This window comes from Canis lupus, chromosome 8 (assembly GCF_048164855.1).
Source record: "Canis lupus baileyi chromosome 8, mCanLup2.hap1, whole genome shotgun sequence".
NCBI lineage: Eukaryota > Metazoa > Chordata > Mammalia > Carnivora > Canidae > Canis > Canis lupus.
The window spans coordinates 23,493,910-23,515,212 of NC_132845.1; the positions used below are offsets into that span (position 1 = coordinate 23,493,910).

Here is a 21,303-nt window from a genome sequence, read left to right on the forward strand (position 1 = left end):
CTGCGCTAAGGTTAGGAGGTTTCAGACTTTGCAGGGAGCCTCCTTGTTCGGTCAGAAAGCAAACGGGTGCGCTGCACGGTCGCCTCCGGCCTCCGGGAAAAGTCTCCCCAAAGAGATGGAGCCTGGCGTCCAGAGTCAGCAAGCAGGAGCTCCTGGAAGGACGTCTGGAGCCTCCGTCCCCTCTGGGCCCGGCGCGCCGGGGAGACTCGGGGCACCCCCTAGTGGCCGCCGGGCCGCGCCGCTCCGGGCGGGTTGGGGAGAAGGCGGCGGCGGCAGGGGCGGGGCATCGGGGCGGGGCGGGGGCGGGGCATCGAGGCGGTGGGCGGGGCATCGAGGCGGTGGGCGGGGCGCCGGGGGCGGGGCGCCGGGGGCGGGGCGCCGGGGGCGGGGCACCGGGGCGGGGCACCGGGGCGGGGCACCGGGGCGGCCATGGCGGAGCCCGCGCGGGAGGAGCTCTCGGCCCTGGCCGCGATTTTCTGCGGGCCGGACGAGTGGGAAGTGCTGAGCCGCTCAGGTGACTGCCCCGCGCCGCAGGGCCCGGGCGTCCTTCCCCTCGGCCCCGGGACTGGGCGGACTGCAGGTCCACGACGGGAGCCCTCCTCCCACGCTCGCGGGGGGCGCGCGGCGGGGCCGGGCCGCGGGAGGCGGCGGGAGAGCGAGGCGACCGGGCGGGGCGGGGGGGCGGCCTGCTGCTCCCGGAGCCCCGCCCCGCCCCCCCCGCCCCCCCGCGGCCGTGATGCCTGCAGGGCGCACCGTGCACAGCGGCCTGCCCGCCCCCCGGGTTGGAACCCAGCCGCCCCGAGTTGCGTTTCGCCCTCCGTAGCTCGGCCGGGCGCCCTCTGTAGGTGTCCGGGGCGCGGTTCTCGGTCTCCGAGGGCGGCGCCCCCGCGAGTCACGGGCCCAGCACCCCGCTCCGCTCCGCTCCCGGGACCGTGCGTCTGCGGTCTGCGCGGCGCCCGCGGCGAGCCTCTGCTCCGTGACGTTTCCGGGGGGCTGCGCCTCTGGCGTCCTCTGCTCCGCCGAAAGGCCCTTGAGCTCCCGGGTCCGGATGCCCCGCAAACGCCCGTGCCCTCTAGGGGCTTACCGTCTAGCGGGCTTCTTTTGGCTCTTTTTTCAATGATAGTTAAAAGGTATTCTGGCCCTGCCTGTGACTTCCAGTAAGTAAAAACCAGGACTGCAGGTGATGGAAAAACGTGCGGTGATGCAGATAATTTTCCATTTTCACTTAGTTCTTAAATATGTTATGTAAACTTTTTGCAACGGGATTTAGCCTTTTGTTATTTTATTTATTTACTTATTATTTATTCATGAGAGACAGAGACACAGGCAGAGGGAGAAGCAGGCTCCACGCAGGGAGCCCGACGTGGGACTCGATCTCGGGTCTCCAGGATCGCGCCCTGGGCTGAAGGCCGCGCTAACCACTGGACCACCCGGGGCTGCCCTAGCCTTACGTTATGTTTCAGCAACTATTGAAATTGCCTTTTGACCATCCGTTGGTTGACCTTTAAGAAAGTAGTCTAAAAAATGTTCTGGGTGTTGTGAGAAAACTGTCTAGGACTTAGGTGGGTTTCATGGTATCATTTGGTTGCTTATTCACACAGGAAGCCAGATTTGGACCTTTTCATTGGTTCTTTCTTGCATCACCTGTGGTCATGTGACCACTGTTTTGTTCCAGACACTGCCAGCCAGTTCCAGTAATGGAGCTGTTTCTTTTTCACTGCCTAGCCTGTCAAATTGCCCTTGACAATCCATAGGAAAGAATTTATTTTTAGTGTTTTCTTGTCACCCCTCTTCTGATTGGATAGCATTCATAATTCTTCATCATCTTATTCACTGTCTCCATGTCTTTCTTTACTGATAATTACTTCTGCCTGAAGGCAGGCTATTTGGGAGATCATCAGTTTTTCTAAATTCTTTCATAACGGCTCAATTGGAATGTCTCGGAAAATTGCATGATTTCCCATTACACCTTAAAGAGGACGGAGTGGTAGTGAGCTGGGTCAGGAGTACATCGCTCAGCCTAAGATACTACTGAGGGGTCAGAGAAAAACCTAAACAAGTAACCCTAGAAAGAAAGAGAGCAGTTTCTTAATAGCGAGAACACTGTGGACCCTTTATCTGCTGTTAAATTGAGCGTGACTTTCAAGCCATGCCTCCTAATTAATTTAATTCAGCGTTCTGGCATCAATAAGTAATTGAATTATAAAAGAATTCAGTGTAACAACTTAGGACATTTTGTTGCTGAAAGGTTCATTGGAGAATAGAACAATTCAGTGATTGAAATAGGGTTGTTTGATGTTCACAACTGGGAATTAAGGGTAAGGTAAGGCCTTCTTTAATAGACCACAATAAACATACAGTGGGCTACTGGCTGCCATTCTCTGGGTCACTGTCGGCCTGGGGTGGAGGATAGGAAATTGATACCAGAACATTCTTAACACCATCAGTTCCTTTCTGGCCTCCCCACAAATAATGCATCTCCTTGTTCCTCCTGGAATCAGGAGAATATTGTGGGATATTGTAGGTTGGATTGTATTTCTGGTTTGAGGTTGCCCAGGAAGGGTTAGGCTGCCTGCCCAAAGGTCAGCTATTAAGGCCATAAGATTGAAGAGGCTGACTAATTAGAATCAGAGTTGGGCTAATTTGTGCTGGGAACTAAGCACATGGCCTCTTTACAATGGTTATAGTAAGCTTATAGTAAGAGGCATCCAGTATAACTGTCTCTTATGGGTACAAATTATGCAACCCCCCACACTGCTATCTACTAGGAAAGGCTGTGGGGTAGACCAAATCCAAAATATTTTACCCCCCCTCATACAGTGCAGTCAGGCCAGGTGCCAGGTTTAATGAGGTCACCTTCCATGTACCTGATACTTCATATGTATCTTACTTGATGAGGAGTACTCTTAGCTTTGTTTTATAGAGAAGTTAACAGATGCTCAGGCTGGTTAAGTAACCACCAGGAACAGAATGTATGGACCTTTGTACTGTATCATACTCCTTGATAGAGATGGGGCTGTTGTGTGAGGAAAAGAATTCTTAGCAAGGAAAACACTTGTGAAAGAGCATTAATGATCACTCAGAGAAAGGAGATGGGTATCACCCAACTTCTATTCAGAGTAATTCTGAAGGGGAGTGTGTGGACATGCTTACATATGCACACCTATCAGATGAAATTGATATTGTTATAAATCCTCACTTCCTTGATGAGGGAGTTGGGGGGGGTGTCACAGGTTATATTGCTGTAGTCAGTGCTCATTATCTGTGGAGTTGTATTTCTGGAAATTATCTTGCAGATCAAAAAGTTGTAAAATGGAAGGCATATAAGACTAAATATCATATAGTGTGTTTGCACAGTAGCTTCAGAGTGAGTTTTTGTATTCTGCTAACACTCATGTTCAGATTGGATTGGGCCCTCTTGCAAAATCAATCATGACTGTCACCCACTGACCCCTCTAAATCTGCTCAGCTCTGTTTCCTGCTGATTGTCAGTACTGTGCTCACCTGTGTAAAACCAATTCAGCCTTGAACTTGACTTCTAACGGATCGAATTGTCACTTTTTGCTTTACTTATTTTTAGTTTTCCTTTTGCTTTTTTTCCTCTAACCGCATTTTAAACACATATAAAAATCCAGCCATAACATAGAAACCAGCATGAGTGGATGCATACTCATGGTGAGCTGCCCGGGAGCAAGAGGAAAGAAAGCCCTATGCAAAAAAGTACAAGAGGGGATTGGGGCTTCTTCATGATTTTTTGAGCAAAGGCTTACTCTGATGATATCTAAACATTGCGAAAAACAAAACACAGAAAGCCCTAAAAAACAACAAAAAACCCAAAACCCAAACAAAACCCAAAAACACACAAGTAAAAGGAAAGTCCGTTGTATATGGTTTCTTAATGGATGCTAAATGAATCTTGAAGAATATGTTCTATTAAATTGTTTACATTTTCCAATATCTTCTGTTAATTGGAGAGCATTTATTAAGTTCCTCTTGTGTGACCATGAAGTAGGGGAAATCCTTAAAAATAACATTGCTGTGGAATTGGGGGTTCAGTTCAGTTTTTCTAGTTTGAATTTTTGTTGTGTGGAGTGTGGTTAAGTGTGTAATTTCTTTCATATACTTGCAAGGAAGAATAAGGTTTGAAACCTATTTTAGTTAGTGTTTTATTTATGAGTTTAATGCACTTATTATAAGGCAGAGTGACTTAAAAAAAAAAAAAAAACTAGGGAATTTATATGTGAATTTCAACCAGAAGCAAGATCTTTTGGTAAGATCTTTAGATTAAAATAATCTTGGAACTTATGAAATTTTAGTTTTCTAGGGCAAACAAGTTTTCTGGGGCTTAGATGTTTATTGACAAAGATGAATTTGTTAAGCTTAATGAGTTTTTTGAGGTCGGCGGGGGTGGGCAAAGATTAGCATTAGATTTAGAGCATGATTACTTTTGTTAATCACTCTTTCTAAGCCAATAATCTTAAAGCAGATAGAGGCAACTTTGTTTTTTGTGTGTGTGTGTGTGTTTTTTTTAATGAAAAAATCAGATTGACAGTGCATGTGGTTACATGAAAAATTCTGATGTGAGAAAGAGCCAGTTTAGTTGCATGTACAAACTAAGGCAGATATGAAATGGAAGCGTAATATACATACTTCTAGAGTTTTAGGGAGAAAATGAGTTTTTAAAAGAATGTATAGTTTTATTACCACATTAAATATCAGCAGAATGGGGTACGTTATTAGGCTTTTCATTTTCCTATAGAAATAGCATTATTTTTTGTAACGTTAGTTTGTAGCCTGTGTGTGTGTGTGTGTGTTGTGAAGGGGAAATGGGCAGAGAATCACTGTCTCGAAGACCAATTAGGAAGAATGTTAATCCTTCCCAATTCTTGAAAGAATCAAAGCAATTTTTCTTCTAAACATATAACTAATAATTTTGCAATTTTATTTTTTTTTAATTTTTATTTATTTATGATAGTCGCACAGAGAGAGAGAGAGAGAGAGAGGGGCAGAGACATAGGCAGAGGGAGAAGCAGGCTCCATGCACCGGGAGCCCAATGTGGGACTCGATCCCGGGTCTCCAGGATCGCGCCCTGGGCCAAAGGCAGGCGCCAAACCACTGCGCCACCCAGGGATCCCTAATTTTGCAATTTTCTAAGGCAAAAGTAAGGATCTCCCATTGATTTTTCTTTCTCTCTCTCTCTCTCTCTCTCTTTTTTTTTTTTTTTTTTTTTTTTGAGAGAGAGTGCAAGTGTGAGGGAAGGGAAAGGGAGAATGAGAATCCCAAGCAGGCTCCATACCCAGCATGAAGCTCAATGGGGAACTTGATCTCACCACCCCGAGATGATGACTTGAGCCAAAATACAGAGCTGGACACCCAACCAACTGAGCCACCCATGTGCCCCTCTCCCTTGTTTTCTATTTGTAGACTAGGACCAGAAAATTACTAAGAGAGAAAAATGATAATTGGCAAGAAATTGAAAGCCAGCTCAATAGCCTTTTCATACTTTCTCCCTGGACTGCCTGTTTCTGTCAGCTTGTTATCTGCACTGGGGAGGACCAGGTGGATACTTGAATGGCAGAGACTGGAAAACACTGTGGGTTTCAGGGTTTTGATCAGAAAGGGAGTCTTGCTTGAAGGGAAAAGTTTCCACTGTATTAGTTTCCTGTGGCTGCTATATCCAATTTCCAAAAATGTGGTGGCCTAAAATAACATGTATTTTCTCTCTTGTAGTCCTGAAGGTCAGAAACCTGAAATTGGTTCCACTGGGCTGAAAGCCAGTGGTCAGCAAGGCTGTGTTGCCCCTGGGGGCTCTGGGGGAGAATCTACTTCTTTGCCTTTTCCAGCTTCTAGAGCTGCATTTCTTGCACCCTTTTGCTCATGGTCCTTCTCTGTCTTCAAAGCTTGCAGCATAGCTTCTGACTTCAGAGATTACATTACTTTTTGTAGCACAGTCTCCCTCTGCCTTGCTCTTATAAGGACACTTGTGATTACATTTAGGGCCCATCTCAGAATCATTAACCTAATCACATCTGCAAAAGGCCCTTTTGCTGTGTTCTGGGGATTAGGACATCGTTGGGCCTTTATTTAGCTTACCACAGGTAGCAAGGACTTGTGCACCTGTGAGCCCCATAGTTACAAACTAGCTCTCAGAGCTGTAGAGCCATAAAATTGAAGTTTCTTATAACTTGTAAAATTGTTTCTTGGCTGTTATCTAAAAAGAAAATTGAGATATTCCAGTGGTGAAGAAAATAGTTCATTTGTTTCAGCCATAATACTTCTGATCTGAAAGTACCAGAAAATAAGTTCAAAGTACCATGGGAATCTCATAAGACAGATTTTAAAGAGGTGATGTTTGTTGAATGATGAATGTATAACAATACATTGGAGAAAGTGGGCTCCCTAAAGGATTTTTGGAGAGTTTATTCAGCCTAATGGTCATACGTTGTCTGTAGGTATATTTCTAATGCCCATTTCACAGTGAAATGTACTAATCTAACTTACATATAGGGGCCCTGTTTAATAATAAAATATTTTAAAAAATAAGGAACTGGATAGAAGAAAGAAGGGTTTTGAGAAACATGATGGATTGTAGAGGAGTGCACTAAGTAAGTTAGGTTTGGAAAATTTTTCTTTATACAGTACCCATTTTACTTCTGTAAACACATTTCAGTTGTATCATGTTAATATGGCCTTTAAAGTATGATGGTCACTGTGTTTCTGGATGGTGTCTTAAAATAGTGCTTTGCAGCTGATACTGAAGAGTCTGTTAAAAACACAACAACAAAAACCTTTTCATAGCAGATGTGTTTGGTCCTGTGAATCAATGTCTGTAAGAACAGCTTTTATATAAATGGAATCAGATGGCTAGAAAGCCATTTTGATGTTCTGTTTGGTTCTTTCAAGGGGGACACATTCAGGTTCCAGTTGTTGAGGCTGTTGAGCAGCAATCCAGGTATGAAAATGAGAAAGGTTTGCCTGCCTCTCTTGTGAAGGAGAATGGAACAAGGGCTTGTGGAGAAAGAAGTAGGGGTAGAGAGAGGCAAGTTAGCTTCAAAGAGATTCGTCTGCACCCAGTTCTGTTCTACTCTGCTCTTCTGATCTGTGTGCTTCTGCCCCCTGCAGAATGAATCAGCCTGACGTTTTATCAACTTTTTGAAAAGTGGGGTGAAGTGGTGTGGAACACATCAGAGGGGTGAAGTCGAGCAAATCTGAAAGAGAGCAGTGTTTCATCTCCTATCCTGTGTGTGCTTTCCCCCTCCTCCTCATGGAGCCAGAAAGGGCTGAATTGATGTCAGCCCCATTTTAGTTCATCTTGTTACCTTCATGTTACACTGATACTAATATATTTGAAGTAGAAAAGAGTGGGGCCAGGCAGTTACTGTCTCATGCACAGTCATCAGTTTCTCTGGCCCTGCAATCACACAGCATTCCAGTGTTTGCTTTGACTTGGATTTGCCACAAAATGACCTTCCTTAGATGTACTGTATAACTTTTAATTACTGATTGTATTTTTTGCAACACTCTGAACATTATTGTGAGTTCATTAAGAGTTTCCAGAATTAGAACTAAGTGTGGGTAGAAAAAAATTTTGTGATGAGAAATCGAGGGTCCCTGGGTGGGTTAGTCGGTTGTCTACCTTCAACTCAGGTCATGATCCCAGAGTCCTGGGATTGAACCCCTCGTTGAGCTTCCTGCTCAATAGGGAGTCTGCTTCTCCCTCTGCTCCTCACCCAGCTTGTGCTCTCTCTCTTGTTCTCTCTTTCAAGTAAATAAATAAAATCTTGAGAGAGAGAGAGAGAGAAAGCCTTCTGGTAAACCTGAATAGAAATGGGGCAAAAGTGCAAATGCTAAAGAAGCCCTGAGTGCTGGTATTTAGAAGCCCATGAATATGGGTAAGATTGAAGGAGATCTGTAAATCACGGCTCTCTTGGTATTATGTGTCTATTTGTAAGATATCTCCAGTTTTGTCATGAATTCTAAATTTTCATTGAAAACAAAAATCTTAACTTCTTGGTGTGCCATTCAAACTGAATTATGTATAGCTAATCATTATTTTTCGATGCTTTCCAGAAACAGATGGGACGGTATTCAGAATTCTCACAAAAGCCGAAGGACTTACGGGTGCGGATGTCCCTTTAGAATTGGTGTTCCATTTGCCGGTCAATTACCCTTCGTGTCTACCTGGTATCTCAGTTCACTCCAAACACTTGACCCGGGCCCAGTCCATGACTGTGAAAGAGAAATTACTTAAGCAAGCAGAGAACCTTTTGTCGGAACCTATGATTCACGAGTTGGTTCTTTGGATTCAGCAGAATCTCAGGCACATCCTCAACCAACTAGAAACTGGAAGTGGCAGTGAAAAGTGTACTTTTGCAACAGGCATGACCGTGGATGATGGACTGTGGATAACTCTTTTGCATTTAGATCACATGAGAGCAAAGACCAAGTATGTCAAAACTGTTGAGAAGTGGGCTTCCGATTTAAAGCTGACAGGAAGACTGATGTTCATGGGTAAAATAATACTGATTTTACTGCAAGGAGACAGAAGCAATATCAAGGTGCCAAAAATTTTAACATTGAATATGAATTTGGCTATTTTCTGTAAAATGGTGTGTCTATAAGTGTGTTTTGTGACCATGGGACAAATTAATCATTAAGATGTTAATGGATCTCTATTTTTTAAAGAATGTCTCTAACTTCTAATTATGACTACAAACCTGCAAAGCTTGAAGAATAAGTGGATATTTAAAAAATTATTCCACGTGATGAAAGTGATAGATCATAAGAAAATCTCTGTGGTGCATGAATGTTTGTTTCTGTAATTAGCTTTGAGCCTCAACTTTATAAATGTGCACTAAAAGTTCGTGCATATTTAGATTTTATTCCTCAAGAACAGCAAAGTATATCTTTTTATGAGTAGTATGTAAAAGTTTTAACTTTTTGTCAGTTAAAAACACATTCTGATGCTTTAATTTGGCTTCCATAATACCTGGAAAGAGGAGCTGGTTCCCCCTAACCAGGATTTAGTGTTAGTGGAAGTAGCATCATTAAGGCTGTCAGCTTGTCACCTCCTACCTAACTTTTGCTTTCCACCTGACTTGTCTCAGCAGCTGCTTTCAAAATCATCATCTTCAGATTCTCCAAGTTTGCATTCTCCACTCATCTAACCTGTTTTCTGTGGGACCAGACGAGGAAAGCTGCTTATTATATTTTAAATCTTGAAAGCACTACAAATCACTTAATAGGTTTTATGCTTTCAGATGGGTTGGGTCAAGAATACTTACAATTGAATTTATTCAAAACAGATTTAGCTTGCACAACCTATAATCTGAAAGATTTGTAGAATAACTAGCTTTTTCAGGATGGGCGCTTATCACAATACTTATTTGGCATTTGGTTAACCAGCTTAGTGTTGGGGTTATAGCTCTAGATGCCACAAATAATTAAAGTTTAAATCTTAGTTTGAGGTCTGACCAAAGTACCAGATATGCAAGGTGATTTATAGCGTATGTATAAAACTTGACATTTCGGGTAAACTACTGGCTAACAAAATGAATACAAATTAATTTCCTTGTTCATATTTCCCTGAAAGGCTCAGACTTTTCTTTAGGCCAGCTCAGGAATGGTAGGCTAAGTGCAGCTGTTTTGCAGATGTTGTTACTCAGATTGGATCCATCAGTTAATTAACAAGTATTTATTCATATGACTAGAACTTTGCTAATGTAGAGAAATTATACTTTTTATTTTTATTTATTTTATTTTTTAAAAATTTATTTATTCATAAAGACACAGAGAAAGAGAGAGGCAGAGGGAGAAGCAGGCTCCATGCAGGAAGCCCGATGTGGGTCTCGATCCCGGGACTCCAGGATCACGCCCTGGGCTGAAGGCAGATGCTCAACCGCTGAGCCACCCAGGCATCCCGAAATTACACTTTTTAAAGAGTTTTTTAAAAAAAGATTTTATTTATTTATTCATGAGAGACACAGAGAGAGAAGCAGAAGCATAGGCAGAGGGAGAAGCAGGCTCCCTGTGGAAAACCCAATGCAGGACTTTATCCCAGGACCCCCGGATCATGCCCTGAGCCAAAGGCAGATGCTCAACCACTGAGCGACCCAGGCATCCCTAATGTGTTTTCTTTTTTATGAGCTTTCCCTAAAATACTATTTAATGTAAATATCTTGGTTAGATTTTTAAAGATTGTATATCAGGATTGAGAATTGGAGGTACAAATTATAGATACCATCCAATTTGAATGGTAAGTGCTGTGTGCCTATTATCTTTTTTCAGGCACAGAAATAGTAATAATACTGCCAGTAGATGTACTATTTTTTTTTTAAGATTTTTATTCATTTATTCATGAGAGACACAGAGAGAGAGGCAGAGACACAGGCAGAGGGAGAAGCAGGCTACATGCAAGGAGCCCGATGTGGAACTCGATCCTAGGACTCCAGGATCACGCCCTGGGCCGAAGGCAAGAGCCAAACCACTGAGCTACCCAGGGATCCCCTGGCTGTACTATTAATTGTGCCATAGCACTCTGTGCCAGCCTGTCCTCTGAGTGCTTTGCATGTATTAACTCATTTAATCATCACAGCTTCCCATAAGGTGGGTGCCGTTCTGAGTACTGTTTTATGGATTAGGTTCCTGAGGCACAGAGGGCTTAGATAACCAGCCTGGAATCAGATTCAGGAGGCCACGCAGTCCAGATTTAAACCTGTGTAGTTTGATGGCCTCCTTCAACTAGCACATTCTTCTGCCTAGAATAGAAAGACACTGTAGCCCTCTTCCTGCTTGATTCAGAGAGTACTCCAGGCAGGAAAATAACCCTGCAGGCCCATGGCTCCTTTAAAACTAGGACTTGGAGATTCAGAGTAAGATATGTATCTAATGTACTGATTTATCATTTAGGAGTACCTGATTCTTCAGAAAACCTCCAAAGTAGATGTGGACTCAAGTGGAAAGAAATGCAAAGAGAAAATGATTAGTGTACTGTTTGAAACAAAAGTACAGACAGAACACAAAAGGTATAATTTAGTACGATTGCAGATGGAAAAGTAACTGAATCGATAATTATACTCTGACAAATCTAGGCATATTCATGAGTTTCTCTTGTATAATGCAGGTTTCTGGCATTTGAAGTCAAAGAGTATTCATCGTTGGATGAGTTACAAAAGGAATTTGAAACTGCAGGACTTAAGAAGCTTTTCTCCGAATTTGTTCTCGGGCTGGTAAAATGAAATGGAAGACAGGAATCTTTTAGTAAGACAGCAGTGGTTTTTTATTTTGTTTTGTTTTGTGTTTTACATTGGATTTTGGGAATGGCTAATTGAAATCCTTGTAAGGGAACAATTTTAAAGTTTCTCTGAAGCAAAATAATAGACACCGTTCTAACTTTGGGAACAAAGGCCCATTTTGTTTATGGACTATTAAACAGTAAAAACACCCAAGTATCCTAATTTTTGCCAGTAAAGGCTAGGTTCAATAGAAGGAGCGTTATTTGAAAGATAAATATAAAATGATGATGGTAAATGAGCTCTTGTGATTATATAGAGGATTTGTTTGGAACTGTGCAATTTTCTGGCCAATTTTCTTGTAATTAAATGAATTTTTTTAAAAATTTGTTTTCATGTTTACTTTTTTCATGTTTATATTTTTAGCTTTTGATCACGATTTTCCTCCATTCAGCTTATTATGTCTAATGTTTTAAGTTGAATGTTAAGAAAAATACAACACTGATTTCTTTGTGAAAGTGCATCAACTGTTAGTTTAAATACAAACCAAAAAAGTTCTATAGAACTTGATTTTTGGTCACTTTCTTTGGGGTCAGCTATAGGACTAGAGAGCTAATTTAAATAATAATACTTATAATAATAAATATTTATTATTATAAATATAATTTTTAAATTATTATTGTGGGAGGGACACAGAGGGAGAGGGAGAGAAAGAATCCTAAAGCAGGCTTCATGCCTAGCGTTTGTTTTTTTTTTTTTTTTTTATAATGAATAAATTTATTGTCTTACAAAAATCATTGTCTAGAAATATGGGAATACAAGAAAAAAGATATTTGCAGTCAGGTGTCTGGTGGTCAACAGCCAGTACAATTCATAAAGGGGGAAAACCAAAGATTCCAAACCCACGTGACAAATTCTTCCTAACAAATGTTAAAGCTTTTAACCCAAAAGGTTTGTGTTTTCAAGCACATTGCAAAGGATCAAGGATTTATAATTAACACTGATTCATTGTCACTGAATGTTTATAGTACCACTTCGACTAGAGAGGTACATGATACGAAGCACAGTTGAATTTGTTACAGAGGGGCTTGATGTTACTACTAATATCATGATCTGAGCCGAAATCGAGTCAGATGCTTAACCAACTGAGCCACCAGGTTCCCCTTAAAATAATTTTTGGAAAAACTTACCTTCTGATTTTACAAGGGAAGAAATGTTTTACATAAAATGAACTTGACTTGTTGGATGGAGGAAATGATATAGAGATTACTATTTTTTCTTTCTTTTTTTTATTTGAGAGAGAGAGAGTGAGCACAAATGGGGAGGAGGGGCAGAGGGAGAGGAAGAAGCATTCTCCCCGCTGAGCAGGGAACCTGATGTGGGGCTCCATCCCAGGACCCTGGGATCATGATCTGAGCCAAAGGCAGATGCATAACCGACTGAGCCACCCAGAGACCCTTAGATACTATTTTTTATTTCTTAGGAAATATGTTGAAGTATGATATCTTAAAATATATTTATTACAACCTAAGGAAGAAAGAAGCCATAAAATAAAAGCTTGTATTACAATCTGTAACAAAAATGTAAGGAGACATTTATGTTTGAGAAAGGGTATTTGTGTTCATAAAATCAATTGTGCTTCCAAAATAAAGGGCCAAGTGATGGAGGAAAGGCTATGCAAATCGCTTTCACTGCATTTATGAAGTACAATGAGGTCATTATAAAATCATAACTGATGGGAGACATAAGTGAGGAAATGTTGCAGCATGCTGGTAGTGTTTCTTGACTGTGCTGCTCTGGGGCCACAGTGGCTCAATCTGATTGTCTCACTTTCAGGCACCCTTATAATTTAATTATATCTACCTATTGATCATTTTATGGGGTTCTACTGAGGGAGATTTTTGGTTCATTTTACCTCATTCCAGAGTGTTAATGATTTTTTTCTTGGAGAACTGATAAATGAAGTTGGGTTGTTCTATGGGAATAGCATATGGCAAGGAGAATCTAGGCTACTAGTATGCTAAACTGAAAATAGGCTTGAAAATTTGGGGCTGGTCATTATTACCATTTCATTTAATTTACTAAACAGGGAGATTAAAAATTATTGCCATCAAGGCTGTAACAGTAGAAAAGAAGGAGGAGGCTGATCTGAATTTTATCACAACAGAACTGCTAGTCCTTTATTTATTTTATCTTGAATCTTCTCTGCTCAGATGTTTTCCACAGCATACTTTGTGGTTCTCCTCCAAACTTTCATCTTCAGATTTGATCCTGTACCCCTAGAGAAAAACTTGAATCAGGCAAAATTGAATGTTGGTAGTGACTTTCTCCAAATTAATTAAATTTCTGTTTGCTAAAATTATGTTTAAAAAGTATTGTTATGATTACTTTCTTGGATGAATACATCTGAGTCTTTCACAAATATACATATCAATGCAAAACTAAACTTGACAGAGACTTACATAAATTTAATTTGACCATCTCTGAATAAAAGATAATTTAAAATTATCAAAAAGTCTGTAAGAGTCTCTTTGGTATTTTATTAACTTTAGAGGGAGAGAATTGTTTTCATTGATATTTTTGCTTCAAACTCTCATGGTTTCTTTTCAGCTTGAGGAACTTATGAAAAGATAACTAGAACTTCTGGAAGATAGAAGAGGTGAGGCCAAAGGCTGGGACTCCTGAAGGATTATCATAAGAGTAAGACCGAAGTGTAAATAAACTAATTGTCCTAATACTACAGCTAAATGTTGATGATTCTGTTAGGTCCAGGAAGTCTTAAACTTTGATTTTGGATTAAGGTAATCCATAATTCTAATGCCCCCATATCCTCCACATCTTTGGAGGAAGGTAACATTATTCTAGGTGTCAAATTTTATCTGTGAGTAATTTTAAAATTCAATATCAAGCGAATAATCAGATATAATTGGACTCATGAAGAGAAGATACTATCAGTAAGAAACAACAGAAACAATAGACAATAGAAACAGACCCATGAGGACTCTACATGCTGAAATTATTAGACCTAGATCATGAAACAGTTATGCTTAGTATGTTTCAGTAGATAAAAGCCAAACTTGGAGCTGTTATTAGAAACTGTAAGAGGTGACATGGTATACTTATATTTGCAAAACAACAAAACAAAAAACAGAGATTCTGAAACTGAAAAATATAAAAATTAAAGGGATGGTTAATTACTTAAAGTCCATTTAGGAAATCAGAAACCAGCAAAGGTATTTCAGTGAATTTAATGCAGGAATTGGTTAGAAGGCTGGAAAAGCAAAAGGGAAAACGAATGACACTGTATGACAGGAAAACAAAAAAAAAGAGGGATGGGTGATTTCCTTAGAGTTCAGAAATTGCCAAAAGTATGTACCTGTTGCTGCACTTTAAAAACTGTTGTAATTGGTCCCAGATCTGCTAAAATGATACTCCCTGGACCAGAGCTAAAACTGTTTATAGGTACTATCCCTGGGCTGTTGAAGTTGCCACTTGCTACCACTGTAGCAAATACCAGCAACTATCACATCACAGTGCTGGAATCTGTGCTGTCTTCAGATTTCTCAGCAGTTACTCCTATTGACCAAACCCAACAGGAATTCAGCTGGCAAAGAAGTGTGGGAAATGTAGTTTGAATATTCCAACCCAGAAGAACCACAGAATATAGAAGGATGGGTGTGTGTGTGTGTGAAGTGAGAGGGGAAACACTTGAGTGCCTGTAGCAAGTAACCAGCACAATTTTCCCTTTTAGCTATTAAACATTCTCATATACTCCCTACTCATATTTAACTTTCTGTACAACTATAATTTTATGCTTTCATCTATGCAGATTTAACTATCTTTTTGTGTGCAAAGAGATTTTCACCTTTTTCCCCCAAAGGGGAAAAATAAAGTCCCATCAGTTATTATTATACACACTGCTAGTTCAGTCACAAATCCCACCTGAATAGTCTGTAACCTGAAATGAAACCATAAAAGTGTGCCAACACCAACATCTCCTATATGACTTGAGGGAAGGAAAGGGATGGACTTAAGGGAAGAGGGAAGAAGAAATAGTTAATATATACAAAGATATACAGAACATGCAATGAATAAAATTTTCATGTGTACTTTGGTACTTATTTCTATGCCTGACCATAAAGCTGCAGCTGATATTTATAACTTCTTCTTCTACTCCATTTTTCTTTGCTCATGGTCAGTACTTTCACTGGTTAAGGCTCTCTACCTACTAGGGTAGCCAAAGCTTCATTCTGGAAAGATCTAAGTCCTCAATAGTTGAGTTGCTTATTAATTTTGACTATTGGTCAAGAAATATTAAGAGGCAACCCAGAGAATTCCTGGACTCCTAACATAGTTCTTGTTGACCTCATTGTGTATCAGTAAGCCAATTTTGCTGTAATTATCTGGATCAATCACCACAGCCATTATGGGAACCTCTTTCTTTGCTTTTGGTTTAGTGTCATGAGGAGCCTAATATATGCAAGTGTCAGTCAACTTCTAATTCATTTGAATCATTTTGTGTGCCCTGGTAGAAATATTCTTTTCATGGGAACTAAGACTGCCAAACCAGTATAGCCCAAGTTTACATAAATGAGAATAAAAAAAAATCCGTGAGTGGATTGTTAAATATAATATGGACAGAAATCCATCCTCTTGTTTCCTTGATTTCTAGACCCTTGTATTCTGGTAGTGGGAGAAACACATCTTGTATTGATCACTGATTCAAAGTACTTCTTTATCTTGTATGATAGCACTTCAGCCTTTCAAAATCTTGTCTCCCAGCTGGCCAAATAACTGAGTCTTTTGTAGATGATTATTCTATCAAGCAAGCCACTTCTGGGTGATTTGGTACATGGAAAGACCTATGAATTTCATAGTCACAAGCCCATTGCTACATTTCTTTTGTAGTGAAATGAATTTCTCATTGTGCTCTCACAATGTCTATAATACTGTGATTGGTAGTATTACAGGAAGGGACTTCTGATTCATATCCAAGATAAGTATTTTTTTTTTAAACTCTATTGAGCATTTTATTTAGAGGGAGGTGGTTTTTTGTTTAATTTTATTTATTTATTTATGATAGTCAGAGAGAGAGAGAGAGAGAGAGAGAGAGGCAGAGACACAGGCAGAGGGATAAGCAGGCTCCATGCACCAGGAGCCCGATGTGGGATTTGATCCTGGGTCTCCAGGATCGCGCCCCAGGCCAAAGGCAGGCGCCAAACCACTGCGCCACCCAGGGATCCCCAAGATAAGTATTTTTATGAAGACAAATTGCTGGCCCTTCCAGTAGAGAAGAGGTCCAACGTGATTAGCCACTAGGCAGCTAGTATCTCCTAGGAAATGAGGCCCTACTGGTGATTCAGCATTGATCTCTGTTCGTAGCAGGTTAGGCACTCAACAGTGATAACAGCAAGGTCAATATTGGTAAGAGAAATTTTGTGTTGCTGAGCCCATGTATAGCTTCTATCCCTGCTGCCATATTTGCTTTGTAGAAGAACCCACTGAGCAACCACTGGGATGCTTAGGGAAAGAGGGTAACTGATGTCTATAGGATGAGTCAGCCTGTCCATTTGATCAATGAAGGCTTTCTCCACAGTGGTTGCCCTTTGATAAACATCACATGGGACACAAATATCCTCATATTTTGTGCTTGTCCTGAGGGGTCCATTCACATGTCTCTGCTTCAGATCTTGTCATTAGTCTTCTGATCTCATTCTTTCAAAGTGACTGAGTCCCTGGCCAATTCATTAGCCACTGCCCATGAAACACTGTAGATCTACACCATGGACATTTCCTTACCTAGACAAAGCAGACAACCAGAAGTACTGCTCAAAGTTCTGCCCCCTGAAAAGATTTTTTTTCACTTTCACCTTTCAGAGACACTCTAGACTGGAATGGTAATTGCTGAAGCATGTTGTGATGAACCAACTATATACCAGGCCTGAGTTCTTTCTTTCTCTGTTAACAAGTTATAGGTACTCCCCATGACAGGAAGAAGAAGCTGTGCAGTAGTTGCTAGAGGCATCTGAGCCACTGGATCATGTAGCTTGCCTGTGCCTTCAGGATCTGCTTCAGCTTGATCTTGTACAGGTCACTTCATTGTACATACTAAATTTAGGATTTCGTGGATGAAATAATACCCAGTTCATGCTATAGTCAATGAGCACAGTTAAGTGTTCAGTCTCATCTAAGATCCAGGAGTAAGGTAGGAGTTCTTTTTCAAGGGAAAGGTAATTATACATAAAAGAGAGCATGGCTTTGATTTAAAACCCTAAGTTACACTGTGCTTGTGAGGGGCTGTATATGGCATCACCACAGGCCATAATTATGTTGAGCTTCATTGGGTCTTCTGGGTTGCAAAGTCCATGTAAGTAAAGCAGCTTGTACTGTAGTTTGGATCTATAACCTTTTCTTGCTCTGGGACCCACTCAAAACAGGCAATTCCAAGGGTTATTCATCCAATGGGGCAGAAAATCACATTCCAATGCAAAATATATTGCCTCCAGAATCCAAAGATGCCTAAGAAGCATTATACTTTAATGGTAGAAGTACAGGGGGAGGCAACTTGGGATATCCTGGGATATACCTGGAAACACTGGAGCCCTAAAAACCTCATCATGCTGTTGGGCTTCTGAATTTTTATGGGTTTTTATCTCCTTCTTTTTGATAAGGTACTTAGAGCACTGACTACTTTATTTTCACCAGGTCTCATTAGCATGCTCAGAGGGATGTTAAAATGAATGAAGTCCTTGAATACCAACTTATGGTATCAGTAAAATATAGTCATGAAGTCAAAGTGTCAGGCTGTACTTGGTATAGGCAAAACCAAACTGCTTCTAGTAGGCTTTACAAACTGATATCGAGAAAAAGCATTTACCAGAACCAGAGCTGGATACCAAGTACCCAGGGCTATGTTGAGTTGCTGCAGGATAAGACCACATCTGGAATAACAATTATAATTGGAGTCAATTACCTACCTGAATTTGATATTCTACAGCCATTCTCTGAGACCCATCTGCCTCTGCCAAGCCCAATCGGTGAGTTAAATGGGATGTTATAGGAATCGCACTTGGAAAGGACAGAACATGGTCCTGGAACAATTGAGTACCTATATGGAGAAAAAGAAAATTAAATTTTGCTCCTACTTAACATCATAACCAAGATTAATTCCAGATGGATTAGAGACCAAAATGTGAACAGCGAAAATATTTTAGAAGAAAACACGGAAGCATATTTTCTTGATGTTCAGATCATGGTGTTAAACAGGACACAGAAACAACATCTTGATGGGAAAGATTGGTAAATTGGACTCATTAAAATAAAACACTACTGTTCATCATTAAAGCTATCATTAAAGATAACAGAAAGGCAAGCCACAGAATGGGCAAAGGCCTTTAACATTTAATTGATACAGGTCTCATTTTCATAATATTGATAAGAAATACAACCCGATAGAATGGGCAAAAGAATCTTGAATAGGTACTTCATAACCAAAATTATCCAAATGGATCAAAAAGTATGCAAAAGTGCTCAATGTCATTAGTAATCAGGGGAAATGCAAATTAAAACCATAATGATACCACTTGGCACCTACTAGAAGAGCTAAAACTTAAAAGATGGATAATAACAAGAGTGGACAAAGAAGTGAAGCAATGTGAACACTGACACACCTTTGGCAGGAGTATAAATTGACCTGACTACTTTGAACAAACAGCTTGATATAATCTAGATAAACTGACAATTCCATATCCCAGCATTTCTGCTCATAGATATATACTTCACAGAAACATGCTCATAAATGTGTGAGGTTACCCATACAAGAATGTCCATAATAATATCATTTTTAATAGCCCAAATGAAGCAATTCAAACATCCATTAACACAGAATGGATAAGTAAGTTGTGGTATACTCATGCAATGGAACACAATAGAGCAAACTAAGTGAATGAAGTATAACCATGTAGAACAACATGGATTCATTTTTAAAAAGCAATGTTGCACAAATGAAGTAAACAAAAGAATATGTGCCATATGACTTTAAAAGTTCAAAAGCAGGCTAATGACAGTTACAGATGCATACTGAAAGACAAACAAAGCAGTGGTTATAATAGAAGTCAGCATGACAGTCACCTATAGGGGGAAACCATGGGATTGTGGTTGGCGTTGCACCTAAAGTTTTTTTTTTTGTTGTTATTTTTGCAGGGGGAGATGGCTGTGTTTTACTTCCTGACCAGGTGCTCATTTCTCAGACATTTCATTATAGTAATTCATTAGGCTCTACACTTACTTTATTGTATATTTCTATATTTTTTCTTCTGTAAAAGTAGGCTTACTTTTAAAAAAAATGCCAGAGTTCTTACAATATTTTTAGTAAATAAGAAAAATATTGAAAGTACTTCTTAGATCTTTGTAATTAGTAGCAATTTCTCCAATCTTAAAGCTTGGCTCAGCCACATACAAAATTTGGAAGGTAGGTGCAGAAGGATAGGCTATTTTAAGTAGAGTCGTTAGGGAAATCTCTAAGGGGATGGCATTTGAAGCAATATTGAATGAAAGCGACCAAACCTGGGAAAAGTAGGCAGAGAATTCCAGGCAGCAAGAATTCTAAGTGAAGAACCCCTGAGGCCTGAAGGCACACAGACTGTTTGAAATGGATTCAACTGAGTGGAGATTGATTCTGAGACAGAAGCGGTACATCTCCCTGTCTTAGCATGCCCAATGATCTCTGTCTTCAGTTATGCTAACTTTATGAGACTTATTAGGCTTGTTAGCATTATTTTTGACCCCTTAATAAGGTATTTTCCACTTATTTTTATACAAAAGGGAAAATACAACATGCAAATACTTGTACAAAGAGAGCTACATAACTTGAAGATATTAACAGTTTTGAAATTGGGGTACGATAGCTTAATTTGTCTGTCATTTGGTGCACCACTATCTGAAATTGATAAATGATAAATGAAAAAATTGCTACTAATCAAGTTTCACTACTATACTGCATAGGGCAGAAAAATGAATTTGAAATAAACAGATTAAAACTAGGTGCAATCCCCTCATATCATGAAAAGCAGACAAAAACATCTAAAGATTGCAAAACTGCCAGTGACTTACAAAAATGATCCAGGAACAAGAAAAGTTGGGGAGTGAACTCTTCATTTTTGATCACTTTGTCGTTTCAGCTAATCTAATGCCTAAGTCAGTTTGCTTTCCACCGTTTGGTTTTGGACTAGGTTGCTTTTTTCCAAACAACCTGCATCATAGTTTTAATTTCTTCAGATCACCTGGAGTGATGTTTCTTTATTCCTTCCGTTCCTCTTGGATTAGTCAGGGTTCTCCAGAGAAACAGAGCCAACTCCTTATTTTAAGGAGTTGGAGGCTGGCAAACTCAAAATTTGTGGAATGGGACAGCAGGCTGGAGTCTCAGTAAGGGCGGATGTTGTCATTTACGTCGAAGGCTGTCAGTGTGAAGCCGTGGCGCAGAGCCAGTGATGCAGCTGCAGTCCGCAGGCAGGCCGCTGGCCGAGCCCTCTCTTGCTTGGGGGAGGTCCTTCTTTTGTTCTATTCACATTTTCAACTGATTGGATGAGGTCCACCCACATTATAAAGAGCAATCTGCTTTCCCAAAGTCCACTGATTTAAATGCAAACCTCACCCTGAAACACCCTCACAGGACCATCCAGAATGATGTTTGGCCAAATACGCGAACAACATGGCTCAGCCAAGTTGACACATACAATTAGCCATCACACTTCTCAAGAAGCCATCCGTAGCTTTGCTTTCAGAGGCAAGGAATGTGGCTTTCAGTTGGTAGCCGCTTACCCCACTCTGGTGTCTTCTTACCATATACCAAAGCTACAAAACATTAAAGACTGAAAGGAATCTGTAATAACATTGGTAAGAAAGATACCATTTACAAAACAAGTTAACAACTTGACAAACTGTACTTTTCTTTGGCCTGAATAGCTCCTCTTGAGTCAGAACTGACCCCAGTAATAAATTCCACAAAAAGCTACATTTCTACCAGCCTAGGAGTATAAAAAATGTAGACTCAAAGATGTGTATTGATTTTTT

The 21,303-nt window shown here is 40.4% G+C and overlaps 1 protein-coding gene and 1 long non-coding RNA gene across 6 annotated transcripts; one reads left to right on the plus strand and one right to left on the minus strand.

Annotated features, from left to right (window-relative positions):
* Positions 1–386: 386 nt before the first annotated feature.
* RWDD3 (RWD domain containing 3) lies at positions 387–13,972 on the plus strand. Of its 5 annotated transcripts, none has more exons than XM_072834616.1 (5): positions 387–514; positions 8,072–8,559; positions 10,910–11,025; positions 11,124–11,260; positions 13,843–13,972. In XM_072834616.1, the coding sequence occupies exons 1-4, from the start codon at positions 430–432 to the stop codon at positions 11,236–11,238; spliced, it is 804 nt and encodes a 267-aa protein (XP_072690717.1). In that variant the 5' UTR covers positions 387–429; the 3' UTR covers positions 11,239–11,260; positions 13,843–13,972. The 5 variants fall into 5 exon arrangements, with proteins under 5 accessions (XP_072690717.1, XP_072690718.1, XP_072690719.1 ...); XM_072834618.1 differs by having other exon boundaries at positions 414–514; positions 8,078–8,559; XM_072834617.1 differs by lacking the exon at positions 13,843–13,972 and having other exon boundaries at positions 406–514; positions 8,078–8,559; positions 11,124–11,618.
* On the minus strand, positions 12,795–21,065 carry LOC140638008 (uncharacterized). Its single transcript, XR_012035124.1, has 3 exons — positions 20,344–21,065; positions 18,210–18,340; positions 12,795–13,511 (listed from the first exon to the last, which is right to left on the minus strand). It is a non-coding gene; the product is annotated as an uncharacterized lncRNA (long non-coding RNA).
* Between the last annotated feature and the right edge of the window lie 238 nt (positions 21,066–21,303).

Coding starts and splice junctions, on each gene's coding strand:
- RWDD3 (XM_072834616.1), top strand. CDS start 430: ATGGCGGAGCCCGCGCGGGAGGAGCTCTCGGCCCTGGCCGCGATTTTC. Junction 515..8,071: donor GGAAGTGCTGAGCCGCTCAG/GTGACTGCCCCG, acceptor GATGCTTTCCAG/AAACAGATGGGACGGTATTC. Junction 11,026..11,123: donor GTACAGACAGAACACAAAAG/GTATAATTTAGT, acceptor TGTATAATGCAG/GTTTCTGGCATTTGAAGTCA.